Here is a 27,698-nt window from a genome sequence, read left to right on the forward strand (position 1 = left end):
CCTGAGCTGGAGGGCACGAGGCACTGAGGAGTGCTGAGCAGCCCCAGCCCCAGCCAACGCCTGGGCAGCTGGCGCTGTCCAACACGCTCGGCGCTTCCCGGCCCTCTTCTCCTGCCCTCTGCTCTCCTCCCCTCCCCTCTCTTGCCAGCTGTCGGAGGGGGCAGGCGGCGGAGCCGAAAGGCTCTGCGAGCCTGCAGGGCCAAGGCCTTGGCATCTGCAATGCCACCACAGCAGGGGGGCATCGGGAGCGAGAAGCAATGCTCTGGAGAAGATCCCGCTGCCTCCTCCAACACGGGGCAAGCAGGCTCTCGGGGTCTTGCCCAGCATCTCTCTGACAGCCTCTCCTGCCCCTCTGGGCACAATAAAGGTTTCCCGCATGCAAGTCGTGTCTCCCTCCCTCCTTGTCGCAAGTCGGGAAGGCCCCTGGGGGCGGGTGCCTGTCAGCTGTGGGAGGGCAAGTGCTGGTCCTGAGGTGCCCAGGCGAGGCGAGGGTGGGCAGTGTTGGGAGAGGGAGGAGGCAGGCAGCAGGCAGGGGAGAGAGAGCCTTTTGGTGGGGCTTGCGGGAGCTGGGGAAAGGGCAGAGAGCAGGACAGGCGCTGGCAGGGCTCCTCTGCCTGGCCTTCTCAGCCCGGGAACAGCGCCAGCGCTGCCAGGTGCCTCAGCTCCGCAGAAGCACGGCAGCATCTCCGGGCATCCGCGCAGAGGAGGCTGGAGGAGAGGCAGTGTTAAAGCCCCCGCCTGGGAAACGGCCGTCTCTTGCCCCAGAGCAGCTTGTCAGGAGAGGCCCCGGGGGTGCTGGGGGACAGCAAGGGGAGCATGAGCCGGCAAGGTGCCTTGGGGGCAAGGCGGGCAGCGGTGTCCTGGGCTGCATGCGGAGTGTGGCCGGCAGGGGGAGGGAGGGGATCCTTGCCCTCCCCTGGGCCCTGGCAAGGCAAGCCCTGCGGTGCTGTGCCCAGGGCTGGGCTGCCCAGCACAGGAGAGACGTGGGGCTACTGGCGAGAGCCCGGCAAAGGGCTGCCCGCAGACGCTGAAGGGACAGGGAGCATGTGTCCTCTGGGCAGAGCCCGAGAGAGGCGGGCCTGTTCCTCCTGGGGCAGAGGAGGCTCAGGGGGGGATCTCGTCAATGCGCACACATGCCTGAAGGGAAGGCGTCAAGGAGATGGAGCCAGGCTCTCTTCAGAGGTGTGCAGTGCCAGGAGGAGAGGCAACGGGCCCCAGCTGGAAGACAGGAGGCTCCGCCTCAACATGCCAAAGCACTTTTTCAGTGTGAGGGTGACTGAGCACTGGCACAGGTTGCCCTGGGAGGTTGTGCAGTCTCCTTCCTTGGAGACGTGCAAAAGCCGTCTGGACGCGGGGCTGGGCAGGCGGCTCTGGGGGAGCCTGCTTGAGGCGGCAGCATGACGAGATGCCCTCCAAAGGCTCCTGCCCCAAGACTCAGGCTGCAATTTCTGTGATTTTGGGTCTGCAGCAGAGAGCCGAGGAGCACCGAGTGTGTTGGTGCGTGCCGGGGGCGAGAACTGGAAGGGGAGAGGGAAGGGGAAGGGGGAGAAGAAGAGGAAAGGGGAGAGAAAAGTGGCTTTCCTGTCTCTCGCAGGGCCTTTAGCAGAGCCGTGGAGGCACGAGAGTGGCTGGAGCGGTGGCAGCCATTGCCCCTGGCTGCCTCCAAGGCCAGGGAGCAGAGCTGCTCATGGCCAGGCTTGGCTGGAGGTCTGCAGACGCCCCCGGGCTGCAAGTCCTGCAGGCAGGGGATCTCCCCGCGTTGAGGCAGGGCCCTTGGAGCTCAGCTGCAGGAGCACGCGTGGCGAGAGCTGCCAGGGCTGTGGGGTCTCCGCAAAGGCGCGTCAGCCTGGCTCTGCTGGGGCTGAGAGAGTGTCCTGGCCCAGCTGGCGGGGGCCACGTGCAGGGCGAGGGAGCCCTGCAGCCCACGCTGGGCCTCGCAAGGAAAAATGGAGAGGCAGGTGTTGGATGGACGATTGTTTTATTGCAGTGCAGGAAAGCACCCGCTGGAGAAAGACACAGGAGGCAGAAAGAGGCAGGCTGTGCACCCGGGCTTCAAGAGAGGCGTTCCTTCAGGCTTCTGCCAGGCGGTGGTCGTTGCAGAGACAAGCAAGTGGCCTGTGGGCCGAGGGCAGTCTCGCGCACGTGGGCAGAGGCAGCAGGGAGGAGGAGGAGAGGCGGCGTGGGGAGAGGGGAAGGAGAGGAGAAAGGAGAGGAGGCGTAAGGCTGAGGTGGCGCAGGGACTCTGGGGCTTTTGGGTCTAGCAGGGCCCGCAGGTGTCCCACAGCTTCTTGCTGTAGCGGGGCAAGGCGCAAGGGCTGCAGGCAGGGGAAGCGTAGGGTCTGCCAAAGGTGCAGAGGCCCCCCGAGCCCAGCGTGGCCCCGGCGCCGTAGAGGCCCCCCAGCCCCAGGGAGCCCCCGAAGGCGGGGGCTCCGGAGGAGCCCACCACGGCTTGCTGGGGGAAGGAGCTGAGGATGGGGCCGGGGAAGGTGACGACGACGGGGGGCGGCTGGATGAAGGCCGTGGAGTCGGGGCACTGGCGGGCGCACAGCTCGTTGCAGCTCTCAGCGATGGGCTGGGGGACAGCCACGCTGGTTTTCGGTGGGCACAGGTCGTAGCAAGACATCTTGGTGCGAGAGAGCGGAGCCTGAAACACAAGGCCCCAAGGCCAGGTGTCACGAGCCAGGAGGAGATCCCCCGAGCGAGCAGTGCCCTCTTCCCACAGCTGCCCTGCAGCTGCAGGGGCCAGAGCCACCGCCTTGCCCGCGCTGCCCACCGCTTGCCCTTTGCCCAGCCAGCCCCGCTCCGCGCCCTGCTCTCTGCACCCCTCGCCTTGCCCTCTCTCCGCACACAGAGGGCACACAAGCCCTCCCTCCGCGAGAGCCTGTGCAGGGCCTGGCTCTGCACGTCCCGGCCACGGGGCTCCTTCCTCCTCCCGCCGTGGCTCAGCCTGCCCTGGCCGTCCAAGCCTGCTGCCAGGAGAGCTCTCCTGGCCAGGGAGGCTCCACGCCGAGCCCTGCCACAGGAGGCACAGGCCCACAGGCACCCACCTACCCTTTTCCTGAGCAGAGCGAGGCAGGAGCGGCGGATGCCGGCGCTTGCCGAGGGCAGCGCTTTTATGCCTGGCCAGCGAGCGCGGGGAGGAGCTGGCCACGCTGGGGGCACGTGGCCCGTGGCGGCCGAGCCCCTGCCTCCTCCCTGCGTGGCACGGGGCTGTTTTGCTGACGCCGTTTCCTCACCAGCCCCAACCCGCTCTATCGGCCCCTGCAATTACCCCGCTCGGACGCTCGCCAGCTGCCACCTAATGGGCCAAATTAGGCCCACTGTCTTTTCATTATCTCCGTGTGTGTAAGAGGGCACGCAGCGTGACAAAGGCTGACTGCAAGCGCCCTGCGTGCCATAGCTCTTCCCCAAGGGCTTGGTCTCGGGGCGGCCCCACGCCTTCTCTGCAGAGCCACAGGGAAGAGCGGGCTCCCATCCCTGGGCAAGAAGGCGGCCTGGCAAAGGCCTCCCGCACGCCAGGGACCGCGTGACGTGCGCCGTGTGGCTGTTATCTACAGAGGGGCGAGGTTACGAAATGCCAAATCAAGGGCACTCCTCTCGGGCACTGCCTGCTCAGCACGATGCATCACTCGCCAGCCCAAGGGAGCCGGCCCCCGGGCGCCTGCAGGCGTTGGCCATCGACCTCTGCAAGTCTGGGGGAGAAAGAGCCCTCGTGCTCTTCCCCGAGGGGCCCGGTGCAAGGAGCACAGAGATGGCTTCCCAGGGCAGGGTACAAGGCAGGCAGCGAGGAGCTGCAGAAGCAGGCACCTCTCCTGCCGTGCGCAGCCCCCGTCAGGGAGATGCCTGCTGCCACTTAGGCCACGAAGCAGAAAGGGGAGGAAAGCCTCGGAAGCGGCATGTGCTGGTGTGGCGTGGGGATGCTGAGTCAGGGAGGGGCAGGAGCCGGACAGCCCTGTTGTCGTCGGCAGGAGGGAGTGCCACCTCTGCAGATTGGCCCAGGTGGTGCTGAGCAATGGCGGGGCCAGTATAAAAGCTCGGCCTCTGCCAGGCTCTCCCATCCACTGCTCTGGTCGCCTTCTCCTCGGGGAACAGGGTAAGTCTGCGAGCGCTTCTCCTCCTTGCCCCTTGCCCCTTGCCCCTTGCTCCGGCCGTGGCCCCTGCGTCTCGGGCGCTCCCCTAAGCTGCTCTCTTGCAATCTCGGCCCTCTTGCAGAGCACCGTCCGATCCCGCGCAAAGATGTCTTGCTACGACCTGTGCCCACCGAAAACCAGCGTGGCTGTCCCCCAGCCCATCGCTGAGAGCTGCAACGAGCTGTGCGCCCGCCAGTGCCCCGACTCCACGGCCTTCATCCAGCCGCCCCCCGTCGTCGTCACCTTCCCCGGCCCCATCCTCAGCTCCTTCCCCCAGCAAGCCGTGGTGGGCTCCTCCGGAGCCCCCGCCTTCGGGGGCTCCCTGGGGCTGGGGGGCCTCTACGGCGCCGGGGCCACGCTGGGCTCGGGGGGCCTCTGCACCTTTGGCAGACCCTACGCTTCCCCTGCCTGCAGCCCTTGCGCCTTGCCCCGCTACAGCAAGAAGCTGTGGGACACCTGCGGGCCCTGCTAGACTCAGCCCAGCCCCTGCCACTGCCCCCAGCCCAAGCGCCAATGCCACCACCCCCCAGGCAGGCCTGAGCTGGAGGGCACGAGGCACTGAGGAGTGCTGAGCAGCCCCAGCCCCAGCCAACGCCTGGGCAGCTGGCGCTGTCCAACACGCTCGGCGCTTCCCGGCCCTCTTCTCCTGCCCTCTGCTCTCCTCCCCTCCCCTCTCTTGCCAGCTGTCGGAGGGGGCAGGCGGCGGAGCCGAAAGGCTCTGCGAGCCTGCAGGGCCAAGGCCTTGGCATCTGCAATGCCACCACAGCAGGGGGGCATCGGGAGCGAGAAGCAATGCTCTGGAGAAGATCCCGCTGCCTCCTCCAACACGGGGCAAGCAGGCTCTCGGGGTCTTGCCCAGCATCTCTCTGACAGCCTCTCCTGCCCCTCTGGGCACAATAAAGGTTTCCTGCATGCAAGTCGTGTCTCCCTCCCTCCTTGTCGCAAGTCGGGAAGGCCCCTGGGGGCGGGTGCCTGTCAGCTGTGGGAGGGCAAGTGCTGGTCCTGAGGTGCCCAGGCGAGGCGAGGGTGGGCAGTGTTGGGAGAGGGAGGAGGCAGGCAGCAGGCAGGGGAGAGAGAGCCTTTTGGTGGGGCTTGCGGGAGCTGGGGAAAGGGCAGAGAGCAGGACAGGCGCTGGCAGGGCTCCTCTGCCTGGCCTTCTCAGCCCAGGAACAGCGCCAGCGCTGCCAGGTGCCTCAGCTCTGCAGAAGCACGGCAGCATCTCCGGGCATCCGCGCAGAGGAGGCTGGAGGAGAGGCAGTGTTAAAGCCCCCGCCTGGGAAACGGCCGTCTCTTGCCCCAGAGCAGCTTGTCAGGAGAGGCCCCGGGGGTGCTGGGGGACAGCAAGGGGAGCATGAGCCGGCAAGGTGCCTTGGGGGCAAGGCGGGCAGCGGTGTCCTGGGCTGCATGCGGAGGAGTGTGGCCGGCAGGGGGAGGGAGGGGATCCTTGCCCTCCCCTGGGCCCTGGCAAGGCAAGCCCTGCGGTGCTGTGCCCAGGGCTGGGCTGCCCAGCACAGGAGAGACGTGGGGCTACTGGCGAGAGCCCGGCAAAGGGCTGCCCGCAGACGCTGAAGGGACAGGGAGCATGTGTCCTCTGGGCAGAGCCCGAGAGAGGCGGGCCTGTTCCTCCTGGTGCAGAGGAGGCTCAGGGGGGGATCTCGTCAATGCGCACACATGCCTGAAGGGAAGGCGTCAAGGAGATGGAGCCAGGCTCTCTTCAGAGGTGTACAGTGCCAGGAGGAGAGGCAACGGGCCCCAGCTGGAAGACAGGAGGCTCCGCCTCAACATGCCAAAGCACTTTTTCAGTGTGAGGGTGACTGAGCACTGGCACAGGTTGCCCTGGGAGGTTGTGCAGTCTCCTTCCTTGGAGACGTGCAAAAGCCGTCTGGACGCGGGGCTGGGCAGGCGGCTCTGGGGGAGCCTGCTTGAGGCGGCAGCATGACGAGATGCCCTCCAAAGGCTCCTGCCCCAAGACTCAGGCTGCAATTTCTGTGATTTTGGGTCTGCAGCAGAGAGCCGAGGAGCACCGAGTGTGTTGGTGCGTGCCGGGGGCGAGAACTGGAAGGGGAGAGGGAAGGGGACGGGGAAGAAGAAGAGGAAAGGGCAGGGGAAGGGGAAGAAGAAAAGGAAAGGAAAGGGGAAGAGGAAGGAGGAGAAGGAGAGGATAGAGAAGGAGAAGGGGAAGGGGGAGAAGAAGAGGACAGGGGAGAGAAAAGTGGCTTTCCTGTCTCTCGCAGGGCCTTTAGCAGAGCCGTGGAGGCACGAGAGTGGCTGGAGCGGTGGCAGCCATTGCCCCTGGCTGCCTCCAAGGCCAGGGAGCAGAGCTGCTCATGGCCAGGCTTGGCTGGAGGTCTGCAGACGCCCCCGGGCTGCAAGTCCTGCAGGCAGGGGAGCCCCCCGCGTTGAGGCAGGGCCCTTGGAGCTCAGCTGCAGGAGCACGCGTGGCGAGAGCTGCCAGGGCTGTGGGGTCTCCGCAAAGGCGCGTCAGCCTGGCTCTGCTGGGGCTGAGAGAGTGTCCTGGCCCAGCTGGCGGGGGCCACGTGCAGGGCGAGGGAGCCCTGCAGCCCACGCTGGGCCTCGCAAGGAAAAATGGAGAGGCAGGTGTTGGATGGACGATTGTTTTATTGCAGTGCAGGAAAGCACCCGCTGGAGAAAGACACAGGAGGCAGAAAGAGGCAGGCTGTGCACCCGGGCTTCAAGAGAGGCGTTCCTTCAGGCTTCTGCCAGGCGGTGGTCGTTGCAGAGACAAGCAAGTGGCCTGTGGGCCGAGGGCAGTCTCGCGCACGTGGGCAGAGGCAGCAGGGAGGAGGAGGAGAGGCGGCGTGGGGAGAGGGGAAGGAGAGGAGAAAGGAGAGGAGGCGTAAGGCTGAGGTGGCGCAGGGACTCTGGGGCTTTTGGGTCTAGCAGGGCCCGCAGGTGTCCCACAGCTTCTTGCTGTAGCGGGGCAAGGCGCAAGGGCTGCAGGCAGGGGAAGCGTAGGGTCTGCCAAAGGTGCAGAGGCCCCCCGAGCCCAGCGTGGCCCCGGCGCCGTAGAGGCCCCCCAGCCCCAGGGAGCCCCCGAAGGCGGGGGCTCCGGAGGAGCCCACCACGGCTTGCTGGGGGAAGGAGCTGAGGATGGGGCCGGGGAAGGTGACGACGACGGGGGGCGGCTGGATGAAGGCCGTGGAGTCGGGGCACTGGCGGGCGCACAGCTCGTTGCAGCTCTCAGCGATGGGCTGGGGGACAGCCACGCTGGTTTTCGGTGGGCACAGGTCGTAGCAAGACATCTTGGTGCGAGAGAGCGGAGCCTGAAACACAAGGCCCCAAGGCCAGGTGTCACGAGCCAGGAGGAGATCCCCCGAGCGAGCAGTGCCCTCTTCCCACAGCTGCCCTGCAGCTGCAGGGGCCAGAGCCACCGCCTTGCCCGCGCTGCCCACCGCTTGCCCTTTGCCCAGCCAGCCCCGCTCCGCGCCCTGCTCTCTGCACCCCTCGCCTTGCCCTCTCTCCGCACACAGAGGGCACACAAGCCCTCCCTCCGCGAGAGCCTGTGCAGGGCCTGGCTCTGCACGTCCCGGCCACGGGGCTCCTTCCTCCTCCCGCCGTGGCTCAGCCTGCCCTGGCCGTCCAAGCCTGCTGCCAGGAGAGCTCTCCTGGCCAGGGAGGCTCCACGCCGAGCCCTGCCACAGGAGGCACAGGCCCACAGGCACCCACCTACCCTTTTCCTGAGCAGAGCGAGGCAGGAGCGGCGGATGCCGGCGCTTGCCGAGGGCAGCGCTTTTATGCCTGGCCAGCGAGCGCGGGGAGGAGCTGGCCACGCTGGGGGCACGTGGCCCGTGGCGGCCGAGCCCCTGCCTCCTCCCTGCGTGGCACGGGGCTGTTTTGCTGACGCCGTTTCCTCACCAGCCCCAACCCGCTCTATCAGCCCCTGCAATTACCCCGCTCGGACGCTCGCCAGCTGCCACCTAATGGGCCAAATTAGGCCCACTGTCTTTTCATTATCTCCGTGTGTGTAAGAGGGCACGCAGCGTGACAAAGGCTGACTGCAAGCGCCCTGCGTGCCATAGCTCTTCCCCAAGGGCTTGGTCTCGGGGCGGCCCCACGCCTTCTCTGCAGAGCCACAGGGAAGAGCGGGCTCCCATCCCTGGGCAAGAAGGCGGCCTGGCAAAGGCCTCCCGCACGCCAGGGACCGCGTGACGTGCGCCGTGTGGCTGTTATCTACAGAGGGGCGAGGTTACGAAATGCCAAATCAAGGGCACTCCTCTCGGGCACTGCCTGCTCAGCACGATGCATCACTCGCCAGCCCAAGGGAGCCGGCCCCCGGGCGCCTGCAGGCGTTGGCCATCGACCTCTGCAAGTCTGGGGGAGAAAGAGCCCTCGTGCTCTTCCCCGAGGGGCCCGGTGCAAGGAGCACAGAGATGGCTTCCCAGGGCAGGGTACAAGGCAGGCAGCGAGGAGCTGCAGAAGCAGGCACCTCTCCTGCCGTGCGCAGCCCCCGTCAGGGAGATGCCCGCTGCCACTTAGGCCACGAAGCAGAAAGGGGAGGAAAGCCTCGGAAGCGGCATGTGCTGGTGTGGCGTGGGGATGCTGAGTCAGGGAGGGGCAGGAGCCGGACAGCCCTGTTGTCGTCGGCAGGAGGGAGTGCCACCTCTGCAGATTGGCCCAGGTGGTGCTGAGCAATGGCGGGGCCAGTATAAAAGCTCGGCCTCTGCCAGGCTCTCCCATCCACTGCTCTGGTCGCCTTCTCCTCGGGGAACAGGGTAAGTCTGAGAGCGCTTCTCCTCCTTGCCCCTTGCCCCTTGCCCCTTGCTCCGGCCGTGGCCCCTGCGTCTCGGGCGCTCCCCTAAGCTGCTCTCTTGCAATCTCGGCCCTCTTGCAGAGCACCGTCCGATCCCGCGCAAAGATGTCTTGCTACGACCTGTGCCCACCGAAAACCAGCGTGGCTGTCCCCCAGCCCATCGCTGAGAGCTGCAACGAGCTGTGCGCCCGCCAGTGCCCCGACTCCACGGCCTTCATCCAGCCGCCCCCCGTCGTCGTCACCTTCCCCGGCCCCATCCTCAGCTCCTTCCCCCAGCAAGCCGTGGTGGGCTCCTCCGGAGCCCCCGCCTTCGGGGGCTCCCTGGGGCTGGGGGGCCTCTACGGCGCCGGGGCCACGCTGGGCTCGGGGGGCCTCTGCACCTTTGGCAGACCCTACGCTTCCCCTGCCTGCAGCCCTTGCGCCTTGCCCCGCTACAGCAAGAAGCTGTGGGACACCTGCGGGCCTTGCTAGACTCAGCCCAGCCCCTGCCACTGCCCCCAGCCCAAGCGCCAATGCCACCACCCCCCAGGCAGGCCTGAGCTGGAGGGCACGAGGCACTGAGGAGTGCTGAGCAGCCCCAGCCCCAGCCAACGCCTGGGCAGCTGGCGCTGTCCAACACGCTCGGCGCTTCCCGGCCCTCTTCTCCTGCCCTCTGCTCTCCTCCCCTCCCCTCTCTTGCCAGCTGTCGGAGGGGGCAGGCGGCGGAGCCGAAAGGCTCTGCGAGCCTGCAGGGCCAAGGCCTTGGCATCTGCAATGCCACCACAGCAGGGGGGCATCGGGAGCGAGAAGCAATGCTCTGGAGAAGATCCCGCTGCCTCCTCCAACACGGGGCAAGCAGGCTCTCGGGGTCTTGCCCAGCATCTCTCTGACAGCCTCTCCTGCCCCTCTGGGCACAATAAAGGTTTCCTGCATGCAAGTCGTGTCTCCCTCCCTCCTTGTCGCAAGTCGGGAAGGCCCCTGGGGGCGGGTGCCTGTCAGCTGTGGGAGGGCAAGTGCTGGTCCTGAGGTGCCCAGGCGAGGCGAGGGTGGGCAGTGTTGGGAGAGGGAGGAGGCAGGCAGCAGGCAGGGGAGAGAGAGCCTTTTGGTGGGGCTTGCGGGAGCTGGGGAAAGGGCAGAGAGCAGGACAGGCGCTGGCAGGGCTCCTCTGCCTGGCCTTCTCAGCCCAGGAACAGCGCCAGCGCTGCCAGGTGCCTCAGCTCTGCAGAAGCACGGCAGCATCTCCGGGCATCCGCGCAGAGGAGGCTGGAGGAGAGGCAGTGTTAAAGCCCCCGCCTGGGAAACGGCCGTCTCTTGCCCCAGAGCAGCTTGTCAGGAGAGGCCCCGGGGGTGCTGGGGGACAGCAAGGGGAGCATGAGCCGGCAAGGTGCCTTGGGGGCAAGGCGGGCAGCGGTGTCCTGGGCTGCATGCGGAGGAGTGTGGCCGGCAGGGGGAGGGAGGGGATCCTTGCCCTCCCCTGGGCCCTGGCAAGGCAAGCCCTGCGGTGCTGTGCCCAGGGCTGGGCTGCCCAGCACAGGAGAGACGTGGGGCTACTGGCGAGAGCCCGGCAAAGGGCTGCCCGCAGACGCTGAAGGGACAGGGAGCATGTGTCCTCTGGGCAGAGCCCGAGAGAGGCGGGCCTGTTCCTCCTGGTGCAGAGGAGGCTCAGGGGGGGATCTCGTCAATGCGCACACATGCCTGAAGGGAAGGCGTCAAGGAGATGGAGCCAGGCTCTCTTCAGAGGTGTACAGTGCCAGGAGGAGAGGCAACGGGCCCCAGCTGGAAGACAGGAGGCTCCGCCTCAACATGCCAAAGCACTTTTTCAGTGTGAGGGTGACTGAGCACTGGCACAGGTTGCCCTGGGAGGTTGTGCAGTCTCCTTCCTTGGAGACGTGCAAAAGCCGTCTGGACGCGGGGCTGGGCAGGCGGCTCTGGGGGAGCCTGCTTGAGGCGGCAGCATGACGAGATGCCCTCCAAAGGCTCCTGCCCCAAGACTCAGGCTGCAATTTCTGTGATTTTGGGTCTGCAGCAGAGAGCCGAGGAGCACCGAGTGTGTTGGTGCGTGCCGGGGGCGAGAACTGGAAGGGGAGAGGGAAGGGGACGGGGAAGAAGAAGAGGAAAGGGCAGGGGAAGGGGAAGAAGAAAAGGAAAGGAAAGGGGAAGAGGAAGGAGGAGAAGGAGAGGATAGAGAAGGAGAAGGGGAAGGGGGAGAAGAAGAGGAAAGGGGAGAGAAAAGTGGCTTTCCTGTCTCTCGCAGGGCCTTTAGCAGAGCCGTGGAGGCACGAGAGTGGCTGGAGCGGTGGCAGCCATTGCCCCTGGCTGCCTCCAAGGCCAGGGAGCAGAGCTGCTCATGGCCAGGCTTGGCTGGAGGTCTGCAGACGCCCCCGGGCTGCAAGTCCTGCAGGCAGGGGAGCCCCCCGCGTTGAGGCAGGGCCCTTGGAGCTCAGCTGCAGGAGCACGCGTGGCGAGAGCTGCCAGGGCTGTGGGGTCTCCGCAAAGGCGCGTCAGCCTGGCTCTGCTGGGGCTGAGAGAGTGTCCTGGCCCAGCTGGCGGGGGCCACGTGCAGGGCGAGGGAGCCCTGCAGCCCACGCTGGGCCTCGCAAGGAAAAATGGAGAGGCAGGTGTTGGATGGACGATTGTTTTATTGCAGTGCAGGAAAGCACCCGCTGGAGAAAGACACAGGAGGCAGAAAGAGGCAGGCTGTGCACCCAGGCTTCAAGAGAGGCGTTCCTTCAGGCTTCTGCCAGGCGGTGGTCGTTGCAGAGACAAGCAAGTGGCCTGTGGGCCGAGGGCAGTCTCGTACACGTGGGCAGAGGCAGCAGGGAGGAGGAGGAGGAGGAGAGGCGGCGTGGGGAGAGGGGAAGGAGAGGAGAAAGGAGAGGAGGCATAAGGCTGAGGTGGCGCAGGGACTCTGGGGCTTTTGGGTCTAGCAGGGCCCGCAGGTGTCCCACAGCTTCTTGCTGTAGCGGGGCAAGGCGCAAGGGCTGCAGGCAGGGGAAGCGTAGGGTCTGCCAAAGGTGCAGAGGCCCCCCGAGCCCAGCGTGGCCCCGGCGCCGTAGAGGCCCCCCAGCCCCAGGGAGCCCCCGAAGGCGGGGGCTCCGGAGGAGCCCACCACGGCTTGCTGGGGGAAGGAGCTGAGGATGGGGCCGGGGAAGGTGACGACGACGGGGGGCGGCTGGATGAAGGCCGTGGAGTCGGGGCACTGGCGGGCGCACAGCTCGTTGCAGCTCTCAGCGATGGGCTGGGGGACAGCCACGCTGGTTTTCGGTGGGCACAGGTCGTAGCAAGACATCTTGGTGCGAGAGAGCGGAGCCTGAAACACAAGGCCCCAAGGCCAGGTGTCACGAGCCAGGAGGAGATCCCCCGAGCGAGCAGTGCCCTCTTCCCACAGCTGCCCTGCAGCTGCAGGGGCCAGAGCCACCGCCTTGCCCGCGCTGCCCACCGCTTGCCCTTTGCCCAGCCAGCCCCGCTCCGCGCCCTGCTCTCTGCACCCCTCGCCTTGCCCTCTCTCCGCACACAGAGGGCACACAAGCCCTCCCTCCGCGAGAGCCTGTGCAGGGCCTGGCTCTGCACGTCCCGGCCACGGGGCTCCTTCCTCCTCCCGCCGTGGCTCAGCCTGCCCTGGCCGTCCAAGCCTGCTGCCAGGAGAGCTCTCCTGGCCAGGGAGGCTCCACGCCGAGCCCTGCCACAGGAGGCACAGGCCCACAGGCACCCACCTACCCTTTTCCTGAGCAGAGCGAGGCAGGAGCGGCGGATGCCGGCGCTTGCCGAGGGCAGCGCTTTTATGCCTGGCCAGCGAGCGCGGGGAGGAGCTGGCCACGCTGGGGGCACGTGGCCCGTGGCGGCCGAGCCCCTGCCTCCTCCCTGCGTGGCACGGGGCTGTTTTGCTGACGCCGTTTCCTCACCAGCCCCAACCCGCTCTATCAGCCCCTGCAATTACCCCGCTCGGACGCTCGCCAGCTGCCACCTAATGGGCCAAATTAGGCCCACTGTCTTTTCATTATCTCCGTGTGTGTAAGAGGGCACGCAGCGTGACAAAGGCTGACTGCAAGCGCCCTGCGTGCCATAGCTCTTCCCCAAGGGCTTGGTCTCGGGGCGGCCCCACGCCTTCTCTGCAGAGCCACAGGGAAGAGCGGGCTCCCATCCCTGGGCAAGAAGGCGGCCTGGCAAAGGCCTCCCGCACGCCAGGGACCGCGTGACGTGCGCCGTGTGGCTGTTATCTACAGAGGGGCGAGGTTACGAAATGCCAAATCAAGGGCACTCCTCTCGGGCACTGCCTGCTCAGCACGATGCATCACTCGCCAGCCCAAGGGAGCCGGCCCCCGGGCGCCTGCAGGCGTTGGCCATCGACCTCTGCAAGTCTGGGGGAGAAAGAGCCCTCGTGCTCTTCCCCGAGGGGCCCGGTGCAAGGAGCACAGAGATGGCTTCCCAGGGCAGGGTACAAGGCAGGCAGCGAGGAGCTGCAGAAGCAGGCACCTCTCCTGCCGTGCGCAGCCCCCGTCAGGGAGATGCCTGCTGCCACTTAGGCCACGAAGCAGAAAGGGGAGGAAAGCCTCGGAAGCGGCATGTGCTGGTGTGGCGTGGGGATGCTGAGTCAGGGAGGGGCAGGAGCCGGACAGCCCTGTTGTCATCGGCAGGAGGGAGTGCCACCTCTGCAGATTGGCCCAGGTGGTGCTGAGCAATGGCGGGGCCAGTATAAAAGCTCGGCCTCTGCCAGGCTCTCCCATCCACTGCTCTGGTCGCCTTCTCCTCGGGGAACAGGGTAAGTCTGCGAGCGCTTCTCCTCCTTGCCCCTTGCCCCTTGCCCCTTGCTCCGGCCGTGGCCCCTGCGTCTCGGGCGCTCCCCTAAGCTGCTCTCTTGCAATCTCGGCCCTCTTGCAGAGCACCGTCCGATCCCGCGCAAAGATGTCTTGCTACGACCTGTGCCCACCGAAAACCAGCGTGGCTGTCCCCCAGCCCATCGCTGAGAGCTGCAACGAGCTGTGCGCCCGCCAGTGCCCCGACTCCACGGCCTTCATCCAGCCGCCCCCCGTCGTCGTCACCTTCCCCGGCCCCATCCTCAGCTCCTTCCCCCAGCAAGCCGTGGTGGGCTCCTCCGGAGCCCCCGCCTTCGGGGGCTCCCTGGGGCTGGGGGGCCTCTACGGCGCCGGGGCCACGCTGGGCTCGGGGGGCCTCTGCACCTTTGGCAGACCCTACGCTTCCCCTGCCTGCAGCCCTTGTGCCTTGCCCCGCTACAGCAAGAAGCTGTGGGACACCTGCGGGCCCTGCTAGACTCAGCCCAGCCCCTGCCACTGCCCCCAGCCCAAGCGCCAATGCCACCACCCCCCAGGCAGGCCTGAGCTGGAGGGCACGAGGCACTGAGGAGTGCTGAGCAGCCCCAGCCCCAGCCAACGCCTGGGCAGCTGGCGCTGTCCAACACGCTCGGCGCTTCCCGGCCCTCTTCTCCTGCCCTCTGCTCTCCTCCCCTCCCCTCTCTTGCCAGCTGTCGGAGGGGGCAGGCGGCGGAGCCGAAAGGCTCTGCGAGCCTGCAGGGCCAAGGCCTTGGCATCTGCAATGCCACCACAGCAGGGGGGCATCGGGAGCGAGAAGCAATGCTCTGGAGAAGTTCCCGCTGCCTCCTCCAACACGGGGCAAGCAGGCTCTTGGGGTCTTGCCCAGCATCTCTCTGACAGCCTCTCCTGCCCCTCTGGGCACAATAAAGGTTTCCCGCATGCAAGTCGTGTCTCCCTCCCTCCTTGTCGCAAGTCGGGAAGGCCCCTGGGGGCGGGTGCCTGTCAGCTGTGGGAGGGCAAGTGCTGGTCCTGAGGTGCCCAGGCGAGGCGAGGGTGGGCAGTGTTGGGAGAGGGAGGAGGCAGGCAGCAGGCAGGGGAGAGAGAGCCTTTTGGTGGGGCTTGCGGGAGCTGGGGAAAGGGCAGAGAGCAGGACAGGCGCTGGCAGGGCTCCTCTGCCTGGCCTTCTCAGCCCAGGAACAGCGCCAGCGCTGCCAGGTGCCTCAGCTCCGCAGAAGCACGGCAGCATCTCCGGGCATCCGCGCAGAGGAGGCTGGAGGAGAGGCAGTGTTAAAGCCCCCGCCTGGGAAACGGCCGTCTCTTGCCCCAGAGCAGCTTGTCAGGAGAGGCCCCGGGGGTGCTGGGGGACAGCAAGGGGAGCATGAGCCGGCAAGGTGCCTTGGGGGCAAGGCGGGCAGCGGTGTCCTGGGCTGCATGCGGAGGAGTGTGGCCGGCAGGGGGAGGGAGGGGATCCTTGCCCTCCCCTGGGCCCTGGCAAGGCAAGCCCTGCGGTGCTGTGCCCAGGGCTGGGCTGCCCAGCACAGGAGAGACGTGGGGCTACTGGCGAGAGCCCGGCAAAGGGCTGCCCGCAGACGCTGAAGGGACAGGGAGCATGTGTCCTCTGGGCAGAGCCCGAGAGAGGCGGGCCTGTTCCTCCTGGTGCAGAGGAGGCTCGGGGGGGATCTCGTCAATGCGCACACATGCCTGAAGGGAAGGCGTCAAGGAGATGGAGCCAGGCTCTCTTCAGAGGTGTGCAGTGCCAGGAGGAGAGGCAACGGGCCCCAGCTGGAAGACAGGAGGCTCCGCCTCAACATGCCAAAGCACTTTTTCAGTGTGAGGGTGACTGAGCACTGGCACAGGTTGCCCTGGGAGGTTGTGCAGTCTCCTTCCTTGGAGACGTGCAAAAGCCGTCTGGACGCGGGGCTGGGCAGGCGGCTCTGGGGGAGCCTGCTTGAGGCGGCAGCATGACGAGATGCCCTCCAAAGGCTCCTGCCCCAAGACTCAGGCTGCAATTTCTGTGATTTTGGGTCTGCAGCAGAGAGCCGAGGAGCACCGAGTGTGTTGGTGCGTGCCGGGGGCGAGAACTGGAAGGGGAGAGGGAAGGGGACGGGGAAGAAGAAGAGGAGAGGGCAGGGGAAGGGGAAGAAGGAAAGGAAAGGGGAAGGGGAAGGGGAACGGGAAGAGGAAGGAGGAGAAGGCAAGGATAGAGAAGGAGAAGGGGAAGGGGGAGAAGAAGAGGAAAGGGGAGAGAAAAGTGGCTTTCCTGTCTCTCGCAGGGCCTTTAGCAGAGCCGTGGAGGCACGAGAGTGGCTGGAGCGGTGGCAGCCATTGCCCCTGGCTGCCTCCAAGGCCAGGGAGCAGAGCTGCTCATGGCCAGGCTTGGCTGGAGGTCTGCAGACGCCCCCGGGCTGCAAGTCCTGCAGGCAGGGGAGCCCCCCGCGTTGAGGCAGGGCCCTTGGAGCTCAGCTGCAGGAGCACGCGTGGCGAGAGCTGCCAGGGCTGTGGGGTCTCCGCAAAGGCGCGTCAGCCTGGCTCTGCTGGGGCTGAGAGAGTGTCCTGGCCCAGCTGGCGGGGGCCACGTGCAGGGCGAGGGAGCCCTGCAGCCCACGCTGGGCCTCGCAAGGAAAAATGGAGAGGCAGGTGTTGGATGGACGATTGTTTTATTGCAGTGCAGGAAAGCACCCGCTGGAGAAAGACACAGGAGGCAGAAAGAGGCAGGCTGTGCACCCGGGCTTCAAGAGAGGCGTTCCTTCAGGCTTCTGCCAGGCGGTGGTCGTTGCAGAGACAAGCAAGTGGCCTGTGGGCCGAGGGCAGTCTCACGCACGTGGGCAGAGGCAGCAGGGAGGAGGAGGAGGAGGAGAGGCGGCGTGGGGAGAGGGGAAGGAGAGGAGAAAGGAGAGGAGGCATAAGGCTGAGGTGGCGCAGGGACTCTGGGGCTTTTGGGTCTAGCAGGGCCCGCAGGTGTCCCACAGCTTCTTGCTGTAGCGGGGCAAGGCGCAAGGGCTGCAGGCAGGGGAAGCGTAGGGTCTGCCAAAGGTGCAGAGGCCCCCCGAGCCCAGCGTGGCCCCGGCGCCGTAGAGGCCCCCCAGCCCCAGGGAGCCCCCGAAGGCGGGGGCTCCGGAGGAGCCCACCACGGCTTGCTGGGGGAAGGAGCTGAGGATGGGGCCGGGGAAGGTGACGACGACGGGGGGCGGCTGGATGAAGGCCGTGGAGTCGGGGCACTGGCGGGCGCACAGCTCGTTGCAGCTCTCAGCGATGGGCTGGGGGACAGCCACGCTGGTTTTCGGTGGGCACAGGTCGTAGCAAGACATCTTGGTGCGAGAGAGCGGAGCCTGAAACACAAGGCCCCAAGGCCAGGTGTCACGAGCCAGGAGGAGATCCCCCGAGCGAGCAGTGCCCTCTTCCCACAGCTGCCCTGCAGCTGCAGGGGCCAGAGCCACCGCCTTGCCCGCGCTGCCCACCGCTTGCCCTTTGCCCAGCCAGCCCCGCTCCGCGCCCTGCTCTCTGCACCCCTCGCCTTGCCCTCTCTCCGCACACAGAGGGCACACAAGCCCTCCCTCCGCGAGAGCCTGTGCAGGGCCTGGCTCTGCACGTCCCGGCCACGGGGCTCCTTCCTCCTCCCGCCGTGGCTCAGCCTGCCCTGGCCGTCCAAGCCTGCTGCCAGGAGAGCTCTCCTGGCCAGGGAGGCTCCACGCCGAGCCCTGCCACAGGAGGCACAGGCCCACAGGCACCCACCTACCCTTTTCCTGAGCAGAGCGAGGCAGGAGCGGCGGATGCCGGCGCTTGCCGAGGGCAGCGCTTTTATGCCTGGCCAGCGAGCGCGGGGAGGAGCTGGCCACGCTGGGGGCACGTGGCCCGTGGCGGCCGAGCCCCTGCCTCCTCCCTGCGTGGCACGGGGCTGTTTTGCTGACACCGTTTCCTCACCAGCCCCAACCCGCTCTATCAGCCCCTGCAATTACCCCGCTCGGACGCTCGCCAGCTGCCACCTAATGGGCCAAATTAGGCCCACTGTCTTTTCATTATCTCCGTGTGTGTAAGAGGGCACGCAGCGTGACAAAGGCTGACTGCAAGCGCCCTGCGTGCCATAGCTCTTCCCCAAGGGCTTGGTCTCGGGGCGGCCCCACGCCTTCTCTGCAGAGCCACAGGGAAGAGCGGGCTCCCATCCCTGGGCAAGAAGGCGGCCTGGCAAAGGCCTCCCGCACGCCAGGGACCGCGTGACGTGCGCCGTGTGGCTGTTATCTACAGAGGGGCGAGGTTACGAAATGCCAAATCAAGGGCACTCCTCTCGGGCACTGCCTGCTCAGCACGATGCATCACTCGCCAGCCCAAGGGAGCCGGCCCCCGGGCGCCTGCAGGCGTGGGCCATCGACCTCTGCAAGTCTGGGGGAGAAAGAGCCCTCGTGCTCTTCCCCGAGGGGCCCGGTGCAAGGAGCACAGAGATGGCTTCCCAGGGCAGGGTACAAGGCAGGCAGCGAGGAGCTGCAGAAGCAGGCACCTCTCCTGCCGTGCGCAGCCCCCGTCAGGGAGATGCCTGCTGCCACTTAGGCCACGAAGCAGAAAGGGGAGGAAAGCCTCGGAAGCGGCATGTGCTGGTGTGGCGTGGGGATGCTGAGTCAGGGAGGGGCAGGAGCCGGACAGCCCTGTTGTCATCGGCAGGAGGGAGTGCCGCCTCTGCAGATTGGCCCAGGTGGTGCTGAGCAATGGCGGGGCCAGTATAAAAGCTCGGCCTCTGCCAGGCTCTCCCATCCACTGCTCTGGTCGCCTTCTCCTCGGGGAACAGGGTAAGTCTGCGAGCGCTTCTCCTCCTTGCCCCTTGCCCCTTGCCCCTTGCTCCGGCCGTGGCCCCTGCGTCTCGGGCGCTCCCCTAAGCTGCTCTCTTGCAATCTCGGCCCTCTTGCAGAGCACCGTCCGATCCCGCGCAAAGATGTCTTGCTATGACCTGTGCCCACCGAAAACCAGCGTGGCTGTCCCCCAGCCCATCGCTGAGAGCTGCAACGAGCTGTGCGCCCGCCAGTGCCCCGACTCCACGGCCTTCATCCAGCCGCCCCCCGTCGTCGTCACCTTCCCCGGCCCCATCCTCAGCTCCTTCCCCCAGCAAGCCGTGGTGGGCTCCTCCGGAGCCCCCGCCTTCGGGGGCTCCCTGGGGCTGGGGGGCCTCTACGGCGCCGGGGCCACGCTGGGCTCGGGGGGCCTCTGCACCTTTGGCAGACCCTACGCTTCCCCTGCCTGCAGCCCTTGCGCCTTGCCCCGCTACAGCAAGAAGCTGTGGGACACCTGCGGGCCCTGCTAGACTCAGCCCAGCCCCTGCCACTGCCCCCAGCCCAAGCGCCAATGCCACCACCCCCCAGGCAGGCCTGAGCTGGAGGGCACGAGGCACTGAGGAGTGCTGAGCAGCCCCAGCCCCAGCCAACGCCTGGGCAGCTGGCGCTGTCCAACACGCTCGGCGCTTCCCGGCCCTCTTCTCCTGCCCTCTGCTCTCCTCCCCTCCCCTCTCTTGCCAGCTGTCGGAGGGGGCAGGCGGCGGAGCCGAAAGGCTCTGCGAGCCTGCAGGGCCAAGGCCTTGGCATCTGCAATGCCACCACAGCAGGGGGGCATCGGGAGCGAGAAGCAATGCTCTGGAGAAGTTCCCGCTGCCTCCTCCAACACGGGGCAAGCAGGCTCTTGGGGTCTTGCCCAGCATCTCTCTGACAGCCTCTCCTGCCCCTCTGGGCACAATAAAGGTTTCCTGCATGCAAGTCGTGTCTCCCTCCCTCCTTGTCGCAAGTCGGGAAGGCCCCTGGGGGCGGGTGCCTGTCAGCTGTGGGAGGGCAAGTGCTGGTCCTGAGGTGCCCAGGCGAGGCGAGGGTGGGCAGTGTTGGGAGAGGGAGGAGGCAGGCAGCAGGCAGGGGAGAGAGAGCCTTTTGGTGGGGCTTGCGGGAGCTGGGGAAAGGGCAGAGAGCAGGACAGGCGCTGGCAGGGCTCCTCTGCCTGGCCTTCTCAGCCCAGGAACAGCGCCAGCGCTGCCAGGTGCCTCAGCTCCGCAGAAGCACGGCAGCATCTCCGGGCATCCGCGCAGAGGAGGCTGGAGGAGAGGCAGTGTTAAAGCCCCCGCCTGGGAAACGGCCGTCTCTTGCCCCAGAGCAGCTTGTCAGGAGAGGCCCCGGGGGTGCTGGGGGACAGCAAGGGGAGCATGAGCCGGCAAGGTGCCTTGGGGGCAAGGCGGGCAGCGGTGTCCTGGGCTGCATGCGGAGGAGTGTGGCCGGCAGGGGGAGGGAGGGGATCCTTGCCCTCCCCTGGGCCCTGGCAAGGCAAGCCCTGCGGTGCTGTGCCCAGGGCTGGGCTGCCCAGCACAGGAGAGACGTGGGGCTACTGGCGAGAGCCCGGCAAAGGGCTGCCCGCAGATGCTGAAGGGACAGGGAGCATGTGTCCTCTGGGCAGAGCCCGAGAGAGGCGGGCCTGTTCCTCCTGGTGCAGAGGAGGCTCGGGGGGGATCTCGTCAATGCGCACACATGCCTGAAGGGAAGGCGTCAAGGAGATGGAGCCAGGCTCTCTTCAGAGGTGTGCAGTGCCAGGAGGAGAGGCAACGGGCCCCAGCTGGAAGACAGGAGGCTCCGCCTCAACATGCCAAAGCACTTTTTCAGTGTGAGGGTGACTGAGCACTGGCACAGGTTGCCCTGGGAGGTTGTGCAGTCTCCTTCCTTGGAGACGTGCAAAAGCCGTCTGGACGCGGGGCTGGGCAGGCGGCTCTGGGGGAGCCTGCTTGAGGCGGCAGCATGACGAGATGCCCTCCAAAGGCTCCTGCCCCAAGACTCAGGCTGCAATTTCTGTGATTTTGGGTCTGCAGCAGAGAGCCGAGGAGCACCGAGTGTGTTGGTGCGTGCCGGGGGCGAGAACTGGAAGGGGAGAGGGAAGGGGACGGGGAAGAAGAAGAGGAAAGGGCAGGGGAAGGGGAAGAAGGAAAGGAAAGGGGAAGGGGAAGGGGAACGGGAAGAGGAAGGAGGAGAAGGAGAGGATAGAGAAGGAGAAGGGGAAGGGGGAGAAGAAGAGGAAAGGGGAGAGAAAAGTGGCTTTCCTGTCTCTCGCAGGGCCTTTAGCAGAGCCGTGGAGGCACGAGAGTGGCTGGAGCGGTGGCAGCCATTGCCCCTGGCTGCCTCCAAGGCCAGGGAGCAGAGCTGCTCATGGCCAGGCTTGGCTGGAGGTCTGCAGACGCCCCCGGGCTGCAAGTCCTGCAGGCAGGGGAGCCCCCCGCGTTGAGGCAGGGCCCTTGGAGCTCAGCTGCAGGAGCACGCGTGGCGAGAGCTGCCAGGGCTGTGGGGTCTCCGCAAAGGCGCGTCAGCCTGGCTCTGCTGGGGCTGAGAGAGTGTCCTGGCCCAGCTGGCGGGGGCCACGTGCAGGGCGAGGGAGCCCTGCAGCCCACGCTGGGCCTCGCAAGGAAAAATGGAGAGGCAGGTGTTGGATGGACGATTGTTTTATTGCAGTGCAGGAAAGCACCCGCTGGAGAAAGACACAGGAGGCAGAAAGAGGCAGGCTGTGCACCCGGGCTTCAAGAGAGGCGTTCCTTCAGGCTTCTGCCAGGCGGTGGTCGTTGCAGAGACAAGCAAGTGGCCTGTGGGCCGAGGGCAGTCTCGCACACGTGGGCAGAGGCAGCAGGGAGGAGGAGGAGGAGGAGAGGCGGCGTGGGGAGAGGGGAAGGAGAGGAGAAAGGAGAGGAGGCGTAAGGCTGAGGTGGCGCAGGGACTCTGGGGCTTTTGGGTCTAGCAGGGCCCGCAGGTGTCCCACAGCTTCTTGCTGTAGCGGGGCAAGGCGCAAGGGCTGCAGGCAGGGGAAGCGTAGGGTCTGCCAAAGGTGCAGAGGCCCCCCGAGCCCAGCGTGGCCCCGGCGCCATAGAGGCCCCCCAGCCCCAGGGAGCCCCCGAAGGCAGGTGCTCCGGAGGAGCCCACCACGGCTTGCTGGGGGAAGGAGCTGAGGATGGGGCCGGGGAAGGTGACGACGACGGGGGGCGGCTGGATGAAGGCCGTGGAGTCGGGGCACTGGCGGGCGCACAGCTCGTTGCAGCTCTCAGCGATGGGCTGGGGGACAGCCACGCTGGTTTTCGGTGGGCACAGGTCGTAGCAAGACATCTTGGTGCGAGAGAGCGGAGCCTGAAACACAAGGCCCCAAGGCCAGGTGTCACGAGCCAGGAGGAGATCCCCCGAGCGAGCAGTGCCCTCTTCCCAGAGCTGCCCTGCAGCTGCAGGGGCCAGAGCCACCGCCTTGCCCGCGCTGCCCACCGCTTGCCCTTTGCCCAGCCAGCCCCGCTCCGCGCCCTGCTCTCTGCACCCCTCGCCTTGCCCTCTCTCCGCACACAGAGGGCACACAAGCCCTCCCTCCGCGAGAGCCTGTGCAGGGCCTGGCTCTGCACGTCCCGGCCACGGGGCTCCTTCCTCCTCCCGCCGTGGCTCAGCCTGCCCTGGCCGTCCAAGCCTGCTGCCAGGAGAGCTCTCCTGGCCAGGGAGGCTCCACGCCGAGCCCTGCCACAGGAGGCACAGGCCCACAGGCACCCACCTACCCTTTTCCTGAGCAGAGCGAGGCAGGAGCGGCGGATGCCGGCGCTTGCTGAGGGCAGCGCTTTTATGCCTGGCCAGCGAGCGCGGGGAGGAGCTGGCCACGCTGGGGGCACGTGGCCCGTGGCGGCCGAGCCCCTGCCTCCTCCCTGCGTGGCACGGGGCTGTTTTGCTGACGCCGTTTCCTCACCAGCCCCAACCCGTTCTATCAGCCCCTGCAATTACCCCGCTCGGACGCTCGCCAGCTGCCACCTAATGGGCCAAATTAGGCCCACTGTCTTTTCATTATCTCCGTGTGTGTAAGAGGGCACGCAGCGTGACAAAGGCTGACTGCAAGCGCCCTGCGTGCCATAGCTCTTCCCCAAGGGCTTGGTCTCGGGGCGGCCCCACGCCTTCTCTGCAGAGCCACAGGGAAGAGCGGGCTCCCATCCCTGGGCAAGAAGGCGGCCTGGCAAAGGCCTCCCGCACGCCAGGGACCGCGTGACGTGCGCCATGTGGCTGTTATCTACAGAGGGGCGAGGTTACGAAATGCCAAATCAAGGGCACTCCTCTCGGGCACTGCCTGCTCAGCACGATGCATCACTCGCCAGCCCAAGGGAGCCGGCCCCCGGGCGCCTGCAGGCGTGGGCCATCGACCTCTGCAAGTCTGGGGGAGAAAGAGCCCTCGTGCTCTTCCCCGAGGGGCCCGGTGCAAGGAGCACAGAGATGGCTTCCCAGGGCAGGGTACAAGGCAGGCAGCGAGGAGCTGCAGAAGCAGGCTCCTCTCCTGCCGTGCGCAGCCCCCGTCAGGGAGATGCCTGCTGCCACTTAGGCCACGAAGCAGAAAGGGGAGGAAAGCCTCGGAAGCGGCATGTGCTGGTGTGGCGTGGGGATGCTGAGTCAGGGAGGGGCAGGAGCCGGACAGCCCTGTTGTCATCGGCAGGAGGGAGTGCCGCCTCTGCAGATTGGCCCAGGTGGTGCTGAGCAATGGCGGGGCCAGTATAAAAGCTCGGCCTCTGCCAGGCTCTCCCATCCACTGCTCTGGTCGCCTTCTCCTCGGGGAACAGGGTAAGTCTGCGAGCGCTTCTCCTCCTTGCCCCTTGCCCCTTGCCCCTTGCTCCGGCCGTGGCCCCTGCGTCTCGGGCGCTCCCCTAAGCTGCTCTCTTGCAATCTCGGCCCTCTTGCAGAGCACCGTCCGATCCCGCGCAAAGATGTCTTGCTACGACCTGTGCCCACCGAAAACCAGCGTGGCTGTCCCCCAGCCCATCGCTGAGAGCTGCAACGAGCTGTGCGCCCGCCAGTGCCCCGACTCCACGGCCTTCATCCAGCCGCCCCCCGTCGTCGTCACCTTCCCCGGCCCCATCCTCAGCTCCTTCCCCCAGCAAGCCGTGGTGGGCTCCTCCGGAGCCCCCGCCTTCGGGGGCTCCCTGGGGCTGGGGGGCCTCTACGGCGCCGGGGCCACGCTGGGCTCGGGGGGCCTCTGCACCTTTGGCAGACCCTACGCTTCCCCTGCCTGCAGCCCTTGCGCCTTGCCCCGCTACAGCAAGAAGCTGTGGGACACCTGCGGGCCCTGCTAGACTCAGCCCAGCCCCTGCCACTGCCCCCAGCCCAAGTGCCAATGCCACCACCCCCCAGGCAGGCCTGAGCTGGAGGGCACGAGGCACTGAGGAGTGCTGAGCAGCCCCAGCCCCAGCCAACGCCTGGGCAGCTGGCGCTGTCCAACACGCTCGGCGCTTCCCGGCCCTCTTCTCCTGCCCTCTGCTCTCCTCCCCTCCTCTCTCTTGCCAGCTGTCGGAGGGGGCAGGCGGCGGAGCCGAAAGGCTCTGCGAGCCTGCAGGGCCAAGGCCTTGGCATCTGCAATGCCACCACAGCAGGGGGGCATCGGGAGCGAGAAGCAATGCTCTGGAGAAGTTCCCGCTGCCTCCTCCAACACGGGGCAAGCAGGCTCTTGGGGTCTTGCCCAGCATCTCTCTGACAGCCTCTCCTGCCCCTCTGGGCACAATAAAGGTTTCCTGCATGCAAGTCGTGTCTCCCTCCCTCCTTGTCGCAAGTCGGGAAGGCCCCTGGGGGCGGGTGCCTGTCAGCTGTGGGAGGGCAAGTGCTGGTCCTGAGGTGCCCAGGCGAGGCGAGGGTGGGCAGTGTTAGGAGAGGGAGGAGGCAGGCAGCAGGCAGGGGAGAGAGAGCCTTTTGGTGGGGCTTGCGGGAGCTGGGGAAAGGGCAGAGAGCAGGACAGGCGCTGGCAGGGCTCCTCTGCCTGGCCTTCTCAGCCCAGGAACAGCGCCAGCGCTGCCAGGTGCCTCAGCTCCGCAGAAGCACGGCAGCATCTCCGGGCATCCGCGCAGAGGAGGCTGGAGGAGAGGCAGTGTTAAAGCCCCCGCCTGGGAAACGGCCGTCTCTTGCCCCAGAGCAGCTTGTCAGGAGAGGCCCCGGGGGTGCTGGGGGACAGCAAGGGGAGCATGAGCCGGCAAGGTGCCTTGGGGGCAAGGCGGGCAGCGGTGTCCTGGGCTGCATGCGGAGTGTGGCCGGCAGGGGGAGGGAGGGGATCCTTGCCCTCCCCTGGGCCCTGGCAAGGCAAGCCCTGCGGTGCTGTGCCCAGGGCTGGGCTGCCCAGCACAGGAGAGACGTGGGGCTACTGGCGAGAGCCCGGCAAAGGGCTGCCCGCAGATGCTGAAGGGACAGGGAGCATGTGTCCTCTGGGCAGAGCCCGAGAGAGGCGGGCCTGTTCCTCCTGGTGCAGAGGAGGCTCGGGGGGGATCTCGTCAATGCGCACACATGCCTGAAGGGAAGGCGTCAAGGAGATGGAGCCAGGCTCTCTTCAGAGGTGTGCAGTGCCAGGAGGAGAGGCAACGGGCCCCAGCTGGAAGACAGGAGGCTCCGCCTCAACATGCCAAAGCACTTTTTCAGTGTGAGGGTGACTGAGCACTGGCACAGGTTGCCCTGGGAGGTTGTGCAGTCTCCTTCCTTGGAGACGTGCAAAAGCCGTCTGGACGCGGGGCTGGGCAGGCGGCTCTGGGGGAGCCTGCTTGAGGCGGCAGCATGACGAGATGCCCTCCAAAGGCTCCTGCCCCAAGACTCAGGCTGCAATTTCTGTGATTTTGGGTCTGCAGCAGAGAGCCGAGGAGCACCGAGTGTGTTGGTGCGTGCCGGGGGCGAGAACTGGAAGGGGAGAGGGAAGGGGAAGGGGAAGAAGAAGAGGAAAGGGCAGGGGAAGGGGAAGAAGAAAAGGAAAGGAAAGGGGAAGGGGAAGGGGAACGGGAAGGGGAAGGGGAAGGAGGAGAAGGAGAGGATAGAGAAGGAGAAGGGGAAGGGGGAGAAGAAGAGGAAAGGGGAGAGAAAAGTGGCTTTCCTGTCTCTCACAGGGCCTTTAGCAGAGCCGTGGAGGCACGAGAGTGGCTGGAGCGGTGGCAGCCGTTGCCCCTGGCTGCCTCCAAGGCCAGGGAGCAGAGCTGCTCATGGCCAGGCTTGGCTGGAGGTCTGCAGACGCCCCCGGGCTGCATGGCCTGCAGGCAGGGGAGCCCCCCGCGTTGAGGCAGGGCCCTTGGAGCTCAGCTGCAGGAGCACGCGTGGCGAGAGCTGCCAGGGCTGTGGGGTCTCCGCAAAGGCGCGTCAGCCTGGCTCTGCTGGGGCTGAGAGAGTGTCCTGGCCCAGCTGGCGGGGGCCACGTGCAGGGCGAGGGAGCCCTGCAGCCCACGCTGGGCCTCGCAAGGAAAAATGGAGAGGCAGGTGTTGGATGGACGATTGTTTTATTGCAGTGCAGGAAAGCACCCGCTGGAGAAAGACACAGGAGGCAGAAAGAGGCAGGCTGTGCACCCGGGCTTCAAGAGAGGCGTTCCTTCAGGCTTCTGCCAGGCGGTGGTCGTTGCAGAGACAAGCAAGTGGCCTGTGGGCCGAGGGCAGTCTCGCACACGTGGGCAGAGGCAGCAGGGAGGAGGAGGAGGAGGAGAGGCGGCGTGGGGAGAGGGGAAGGAGAGGAGAAAGGAGAGGAGGCGTAAGGCTGAGGTGGCGCAGGGACTCTGGGGCTTTTGGGTCTAGCAGGGCCCGCAGGTGTCCCACAGCTTCTTGCTGTAGCGGGGCAAGGCGCAAGGGCTGCAGGCAGGGGAAGCGTAGGGTCTGCCAAAGGTGCAGAGGCCCCCCGAGCCCAGCGTGGCCCCGGCGCCGTAGAGGCCCCCCAGCCCCAGGGAGCCCCCGAAGGCAGGTGCTCCGGAGGAGCCCACCACGGCTTGCTGGGGGAAGGAGCTGAGGATGGGGCCGGGGAAGGTGACGACGACGGGGGGCGGCTGGATGAAGGCCGTGGAGTCGGGGCACTGGCGGGCGCACAGCTCGTTGCAGCTCTCAGCGATGGGCTGGGGGACAGCCACGCTGGTTTTCGGTGGGCACAGGTCGTAGCAAGACATCTTGGTGCGAGAGAGCGGAGCCTGAAACACAAGGCCCCAAGGCCAGGTGTCACGAGCCAGGAGGAGATCCCCCGAGCGAGCAGTGCCCTCTTCCCACAGCTGCCCTGCAGCTGCAGGGGCCAGAGCCACCGCCTTGCCCGCGCTGCCCACCGCTTGCCCTTTGCCCAGCCAGCCCCGCTCCGCGCCCTGCTCTCTGCACCCCTCGCCTTGCCCTCTCTCCGCACACAGAGGGCACACAAGCCCTCCCTCCGCGAGAGCCTGTGCAGGGCCTGGCTCTGCACGTCCCGGCCACGGGGCTCCTTCCTCCTCCCGTCGTGGCTCAGCCTGCCCTGGCCGTCCAAGCCTGCTGCCAGGAGAGCTCTCCTGGCCAGGGAGGCTCCACGCCGAGCCCTGCCACAGGAGGCACAGGCCCACAGGCACCCACCTACCCTTTTCCTGAGCAGAGCGAGGCAGGAGCGGCGGATGCCGGCGCTTGCCGAGGGCAGCGCTTTTATGCCTGGCCAGCGAGCGCGGGGAGGAGCTGGCCACGCTGGGGGCACGTGGCCCGTGGCGGCCGAGCCCCTGCCTCCTCCCTGCGTGGCACGGGGCTGTTTTGCTGACGCCGTTTCCTCACCAGCCCCAACCCGCTCTATCAGCCCCTGCAATTACCCCGCTCGGACGCTCGCCAGCTGCCACCTAATGGGCCAAATTAGGCCCACTGTCTTTTCATTATCTCCGTGTGTGTAAGAGGGCACGCAGCGTGACAAAGGCTGACTGCAAGCGCCCTGCGTGCCATAGCTCTTCCCCAAGGGCTTGGTCTCGGGGCGGCCCCACGCCTTCTCTGCAGAGCCACAGGGAAGAGCGGGCTCCCATCCCTGGGCAAGAAGGCGGCCTGGCAAAGGCCTCCCGCACGCCAGGGACCGCGTGACGTGCGCCGTGTGGCTGTTATCTACAGAGGGGCGAGGTTACGAAATGCCAAATCAAGGGCACTCCTCTCGGGCACTGCCTGCTCAGCACGATGCATCACTCGCCAGCCCAAGGGAGCCGGCCCCCGGGCGCCTGCAGGCGTGGGCCATCGACCTCTGCAAGTCTGGGGGAGAAAGAGCCCTCGTGCTCTTCCCCGAGGGGCCCGGTGCAAGGAGCACAGAGATGGCTTCCCAGGGCAGGGTACAAGGCAG

The 27,698-nt window shown here is 66.9% G+C and overlaps 11 protein-coding genes across 11 annotated transcripts; 5 read left to right on the forward strand and 6 right to left on the reverse strand.

The window, feature by feature from the left end:
* Positions 1-2,257: 2,257 nt before the first annotated feature.
* Positions 2,258-3,112, reverse strand: LOC309600526 (feather keratin 3-like; the record flags this gene model as incomplete). The annotated part of the gene is made up of 2 exons (XM_082332925.1): positions 3,047-3,112; positions 2,258-2,644 (listed from the first exon to the last, which is right to left on the reverse strand). Exon 2 carries the CDS (start codon positions 2,621-2,623, stop codon positions 2,258-2,260), a length of 366 nt encoding a protein of 121 aa, XP_082189051.1. The 5' UTR covers positions 2,624-2,644; positions 3,047-3,112.
* A 1,124-nt stretch (positions 3,113-4,236) lies between these two features.
* Positions 4,237-4,602, forward strand: LOC309600530 (feather keratin 3-like; the record flags this gene model as incomplete). The annotated part of the gene is made up of 1 exon (XM_082332929.1): positions 4,237-4,602. One exon carries the CDS (start codon positions 4,237-4,239, stop codon positions 4,600-4,602), a length of 366 nt encoding a protein of 121 aa, XP_082189055.1.
* Positions 4,603-7,027: 2,425 nt separating this feature from the next.
* Positions 7,028-7,882, reverse strand: LOC309600542 (feather keratin 3-like; the record flags this gene model as incomplete). The annotated part of the gene is made up of 2 exons (XM_082332941.1): positions 7,817-7,882; positions 7,028-7,414 (listed from the first exon to the last, which is right to left on the reverse strand). Exon 2 carries the CDS (start codon positions 7,391-7,393, stop codon positions 7,028-7,030), a length of 366 nt encoding a protein of 121 aa, XP_082189067.1. The 5' UTR covers positions 7,394-7,414; positions 7,817-7,882.
* A 1,124-nt stretch (positions 7,883-9,006) lies between these two features.
* Positions 9,007-9,372, forward strand: LOC309600557 (feather keratin 3-like; the record flags this gene model as incomplete). Its single annotated transcript, XM_082332957.1, has 1 exon — positions 9,007-9,372. The coding sequence occupies one exon, from the start codon at positions 9,007-9,009 to the stop codon at positions 9,370-9,372; it is 366 nt and encodes a 121-aa protein (XP_082189083.1).
* Positions 9,373-11,803: 2,431 nt separating this feature from the next.
* Positions 11,804-12,658, reverse strand: LOC309600552 (feather keratin 3-like; the record flags this gene model as incomplete). Its single annotated transcript, XM_082332951.1, has 2 exons — positions 12,593-12,658; positions 11,804-12,190 (listed from the first exon to the last, which is right to left on the reverse strand). Exon 2 carries the CDS (start codon positions 12,167-12,169, stop codon positions 11,804-11,806), a length of 366 nt encoding a protein of 121 aa, XP_082189077.1. The 5' UTR covers positions 12,170-12,190; positions 12,593-12,658.
* A 1,124-nt stretch (positions 12,659-13,782) lies between these two features.
* LOC309600536 (feather keratin 3-like) lies at positions 13,783-14,148 on the forward strand (the record flags this gene model as incomplete). The annotated part of the gene is made up of 1 exon (XM_082332935.1): positions 13,783-14,148. One exon carries the CDS (start codon positions 13,783-13,785, stop codon positions 14,146-14,148), a length of 366 nt encoding a protein of 121 aa, XP_082189061.1.
* Positions 14,149-16,591: 2,443 nt separating this feature from the next.
* On the reverse strand, positions 16,592-17,446 carry LOC309600531 (feather keratin 3-like; the record flags this gene model as incomplete). Its single annotated transcript, XM_082332930.1, has 2 exons — positions 17,381-17,446; positions 16,592-16,978 (listed from the first exon to the last, which is right to left on the reverse strand). The coding sequence occupies exon 2, from the start codon at positions 16,955-16,957 to the stop codon at positions 16,592-16,594; it is 366 nt and encodes a 121-aa protein (XP_082189056.1). The 5' UTR covers positions 16,958-16,978; positions 17,381-17,446.
* A 1,124-nt stretch (positions 17,447-18,570) lies between these two features.
* Positions 18,571-18,936, forward strand: LOC309600546 (feather keratin 3-like; the record flags this gene model as incomplete). The annotated part of the gene is made up of 1 exon (XM_082332945.1): positions 18,571-18,936. The coding sequence occupies one exon, from the start codon at positions 18,571-18,573 to the stop codon at positions 18,934-18,936; it is 366 nt and encodes a 121-aa protein (XP_082189071.1).
* A 2,443-nt stretch (positions 18,937-21,379) lies between these two features.
* LOC309600549 (feather keratin 3-like) lies at positions 21,380-21,745 on the reverse strand (the record flags this gene model as incomplete). The annotated part of the gene is made up of 1 exon (XM_082332948.1): positions 21,380-21,745. The coding sequence occupies one exon, from the start codon at positions 21,743-21,745 to the stop codon at positions 21,380-21,382; it is 366 nt and encodes a 121-aa protein (XP_082189074.1).
* Positions 21,746-23,358: 1,613 nt separating this feature from the next.
* LOC309600553 (feather keratin 3-like) lies at positions 23,359-23,724 on the forward strand (the record flags this gene model as incomplete). The annotated part of the gene is made up of 1 exon (XM_082332952.1): positions 23,359-23,724. One exon carries the CDS (start codon positions 23,359-23,361, stop codon positions 23,722-23,724), a length of 366 nt encoding a protein of 121 aa, XP_082189078.1.
* Positions 23,725-26,175: 2,451 nt separating this feature from the next.
* LOC309600532 (feather keratin 3-like) lies at positions 26,176-27,030 on the reverse strand (the record flags this gene model as incomplete). The annotated part of the gene is made up of 2 exons (XM_082332931.1): positions 26,965-27,030; positions 26,176-26,562 (listed from the first exon to the last, which is right to left on the reverse strand). The coding sequence occupies exon 2, from the start codon at positions 26,539-26,541 to the stop codon at positions 26,176-26,178; it is 366 nt and encodes a 121-aa protein (XP_082189057.1). The 5' UTR covers positions 26,542-26,562; positions 26,965-27,030.
* Positions 27,031-27,698: the final 668 nt, after the last annotated feature.

This window comes from Platalea leucorodia (assembly GCF_965183815.1).
Source record: "Platalea leucorodia genome assembly, chromosome: 24".
In the NCBI taxonomy this organism is placed as follows: Eukaryota; Metazoa; Chordata; class Aves; order Pelecaniformes; family Threskiornithidae; genus Platalea; species Platalea leucorodia.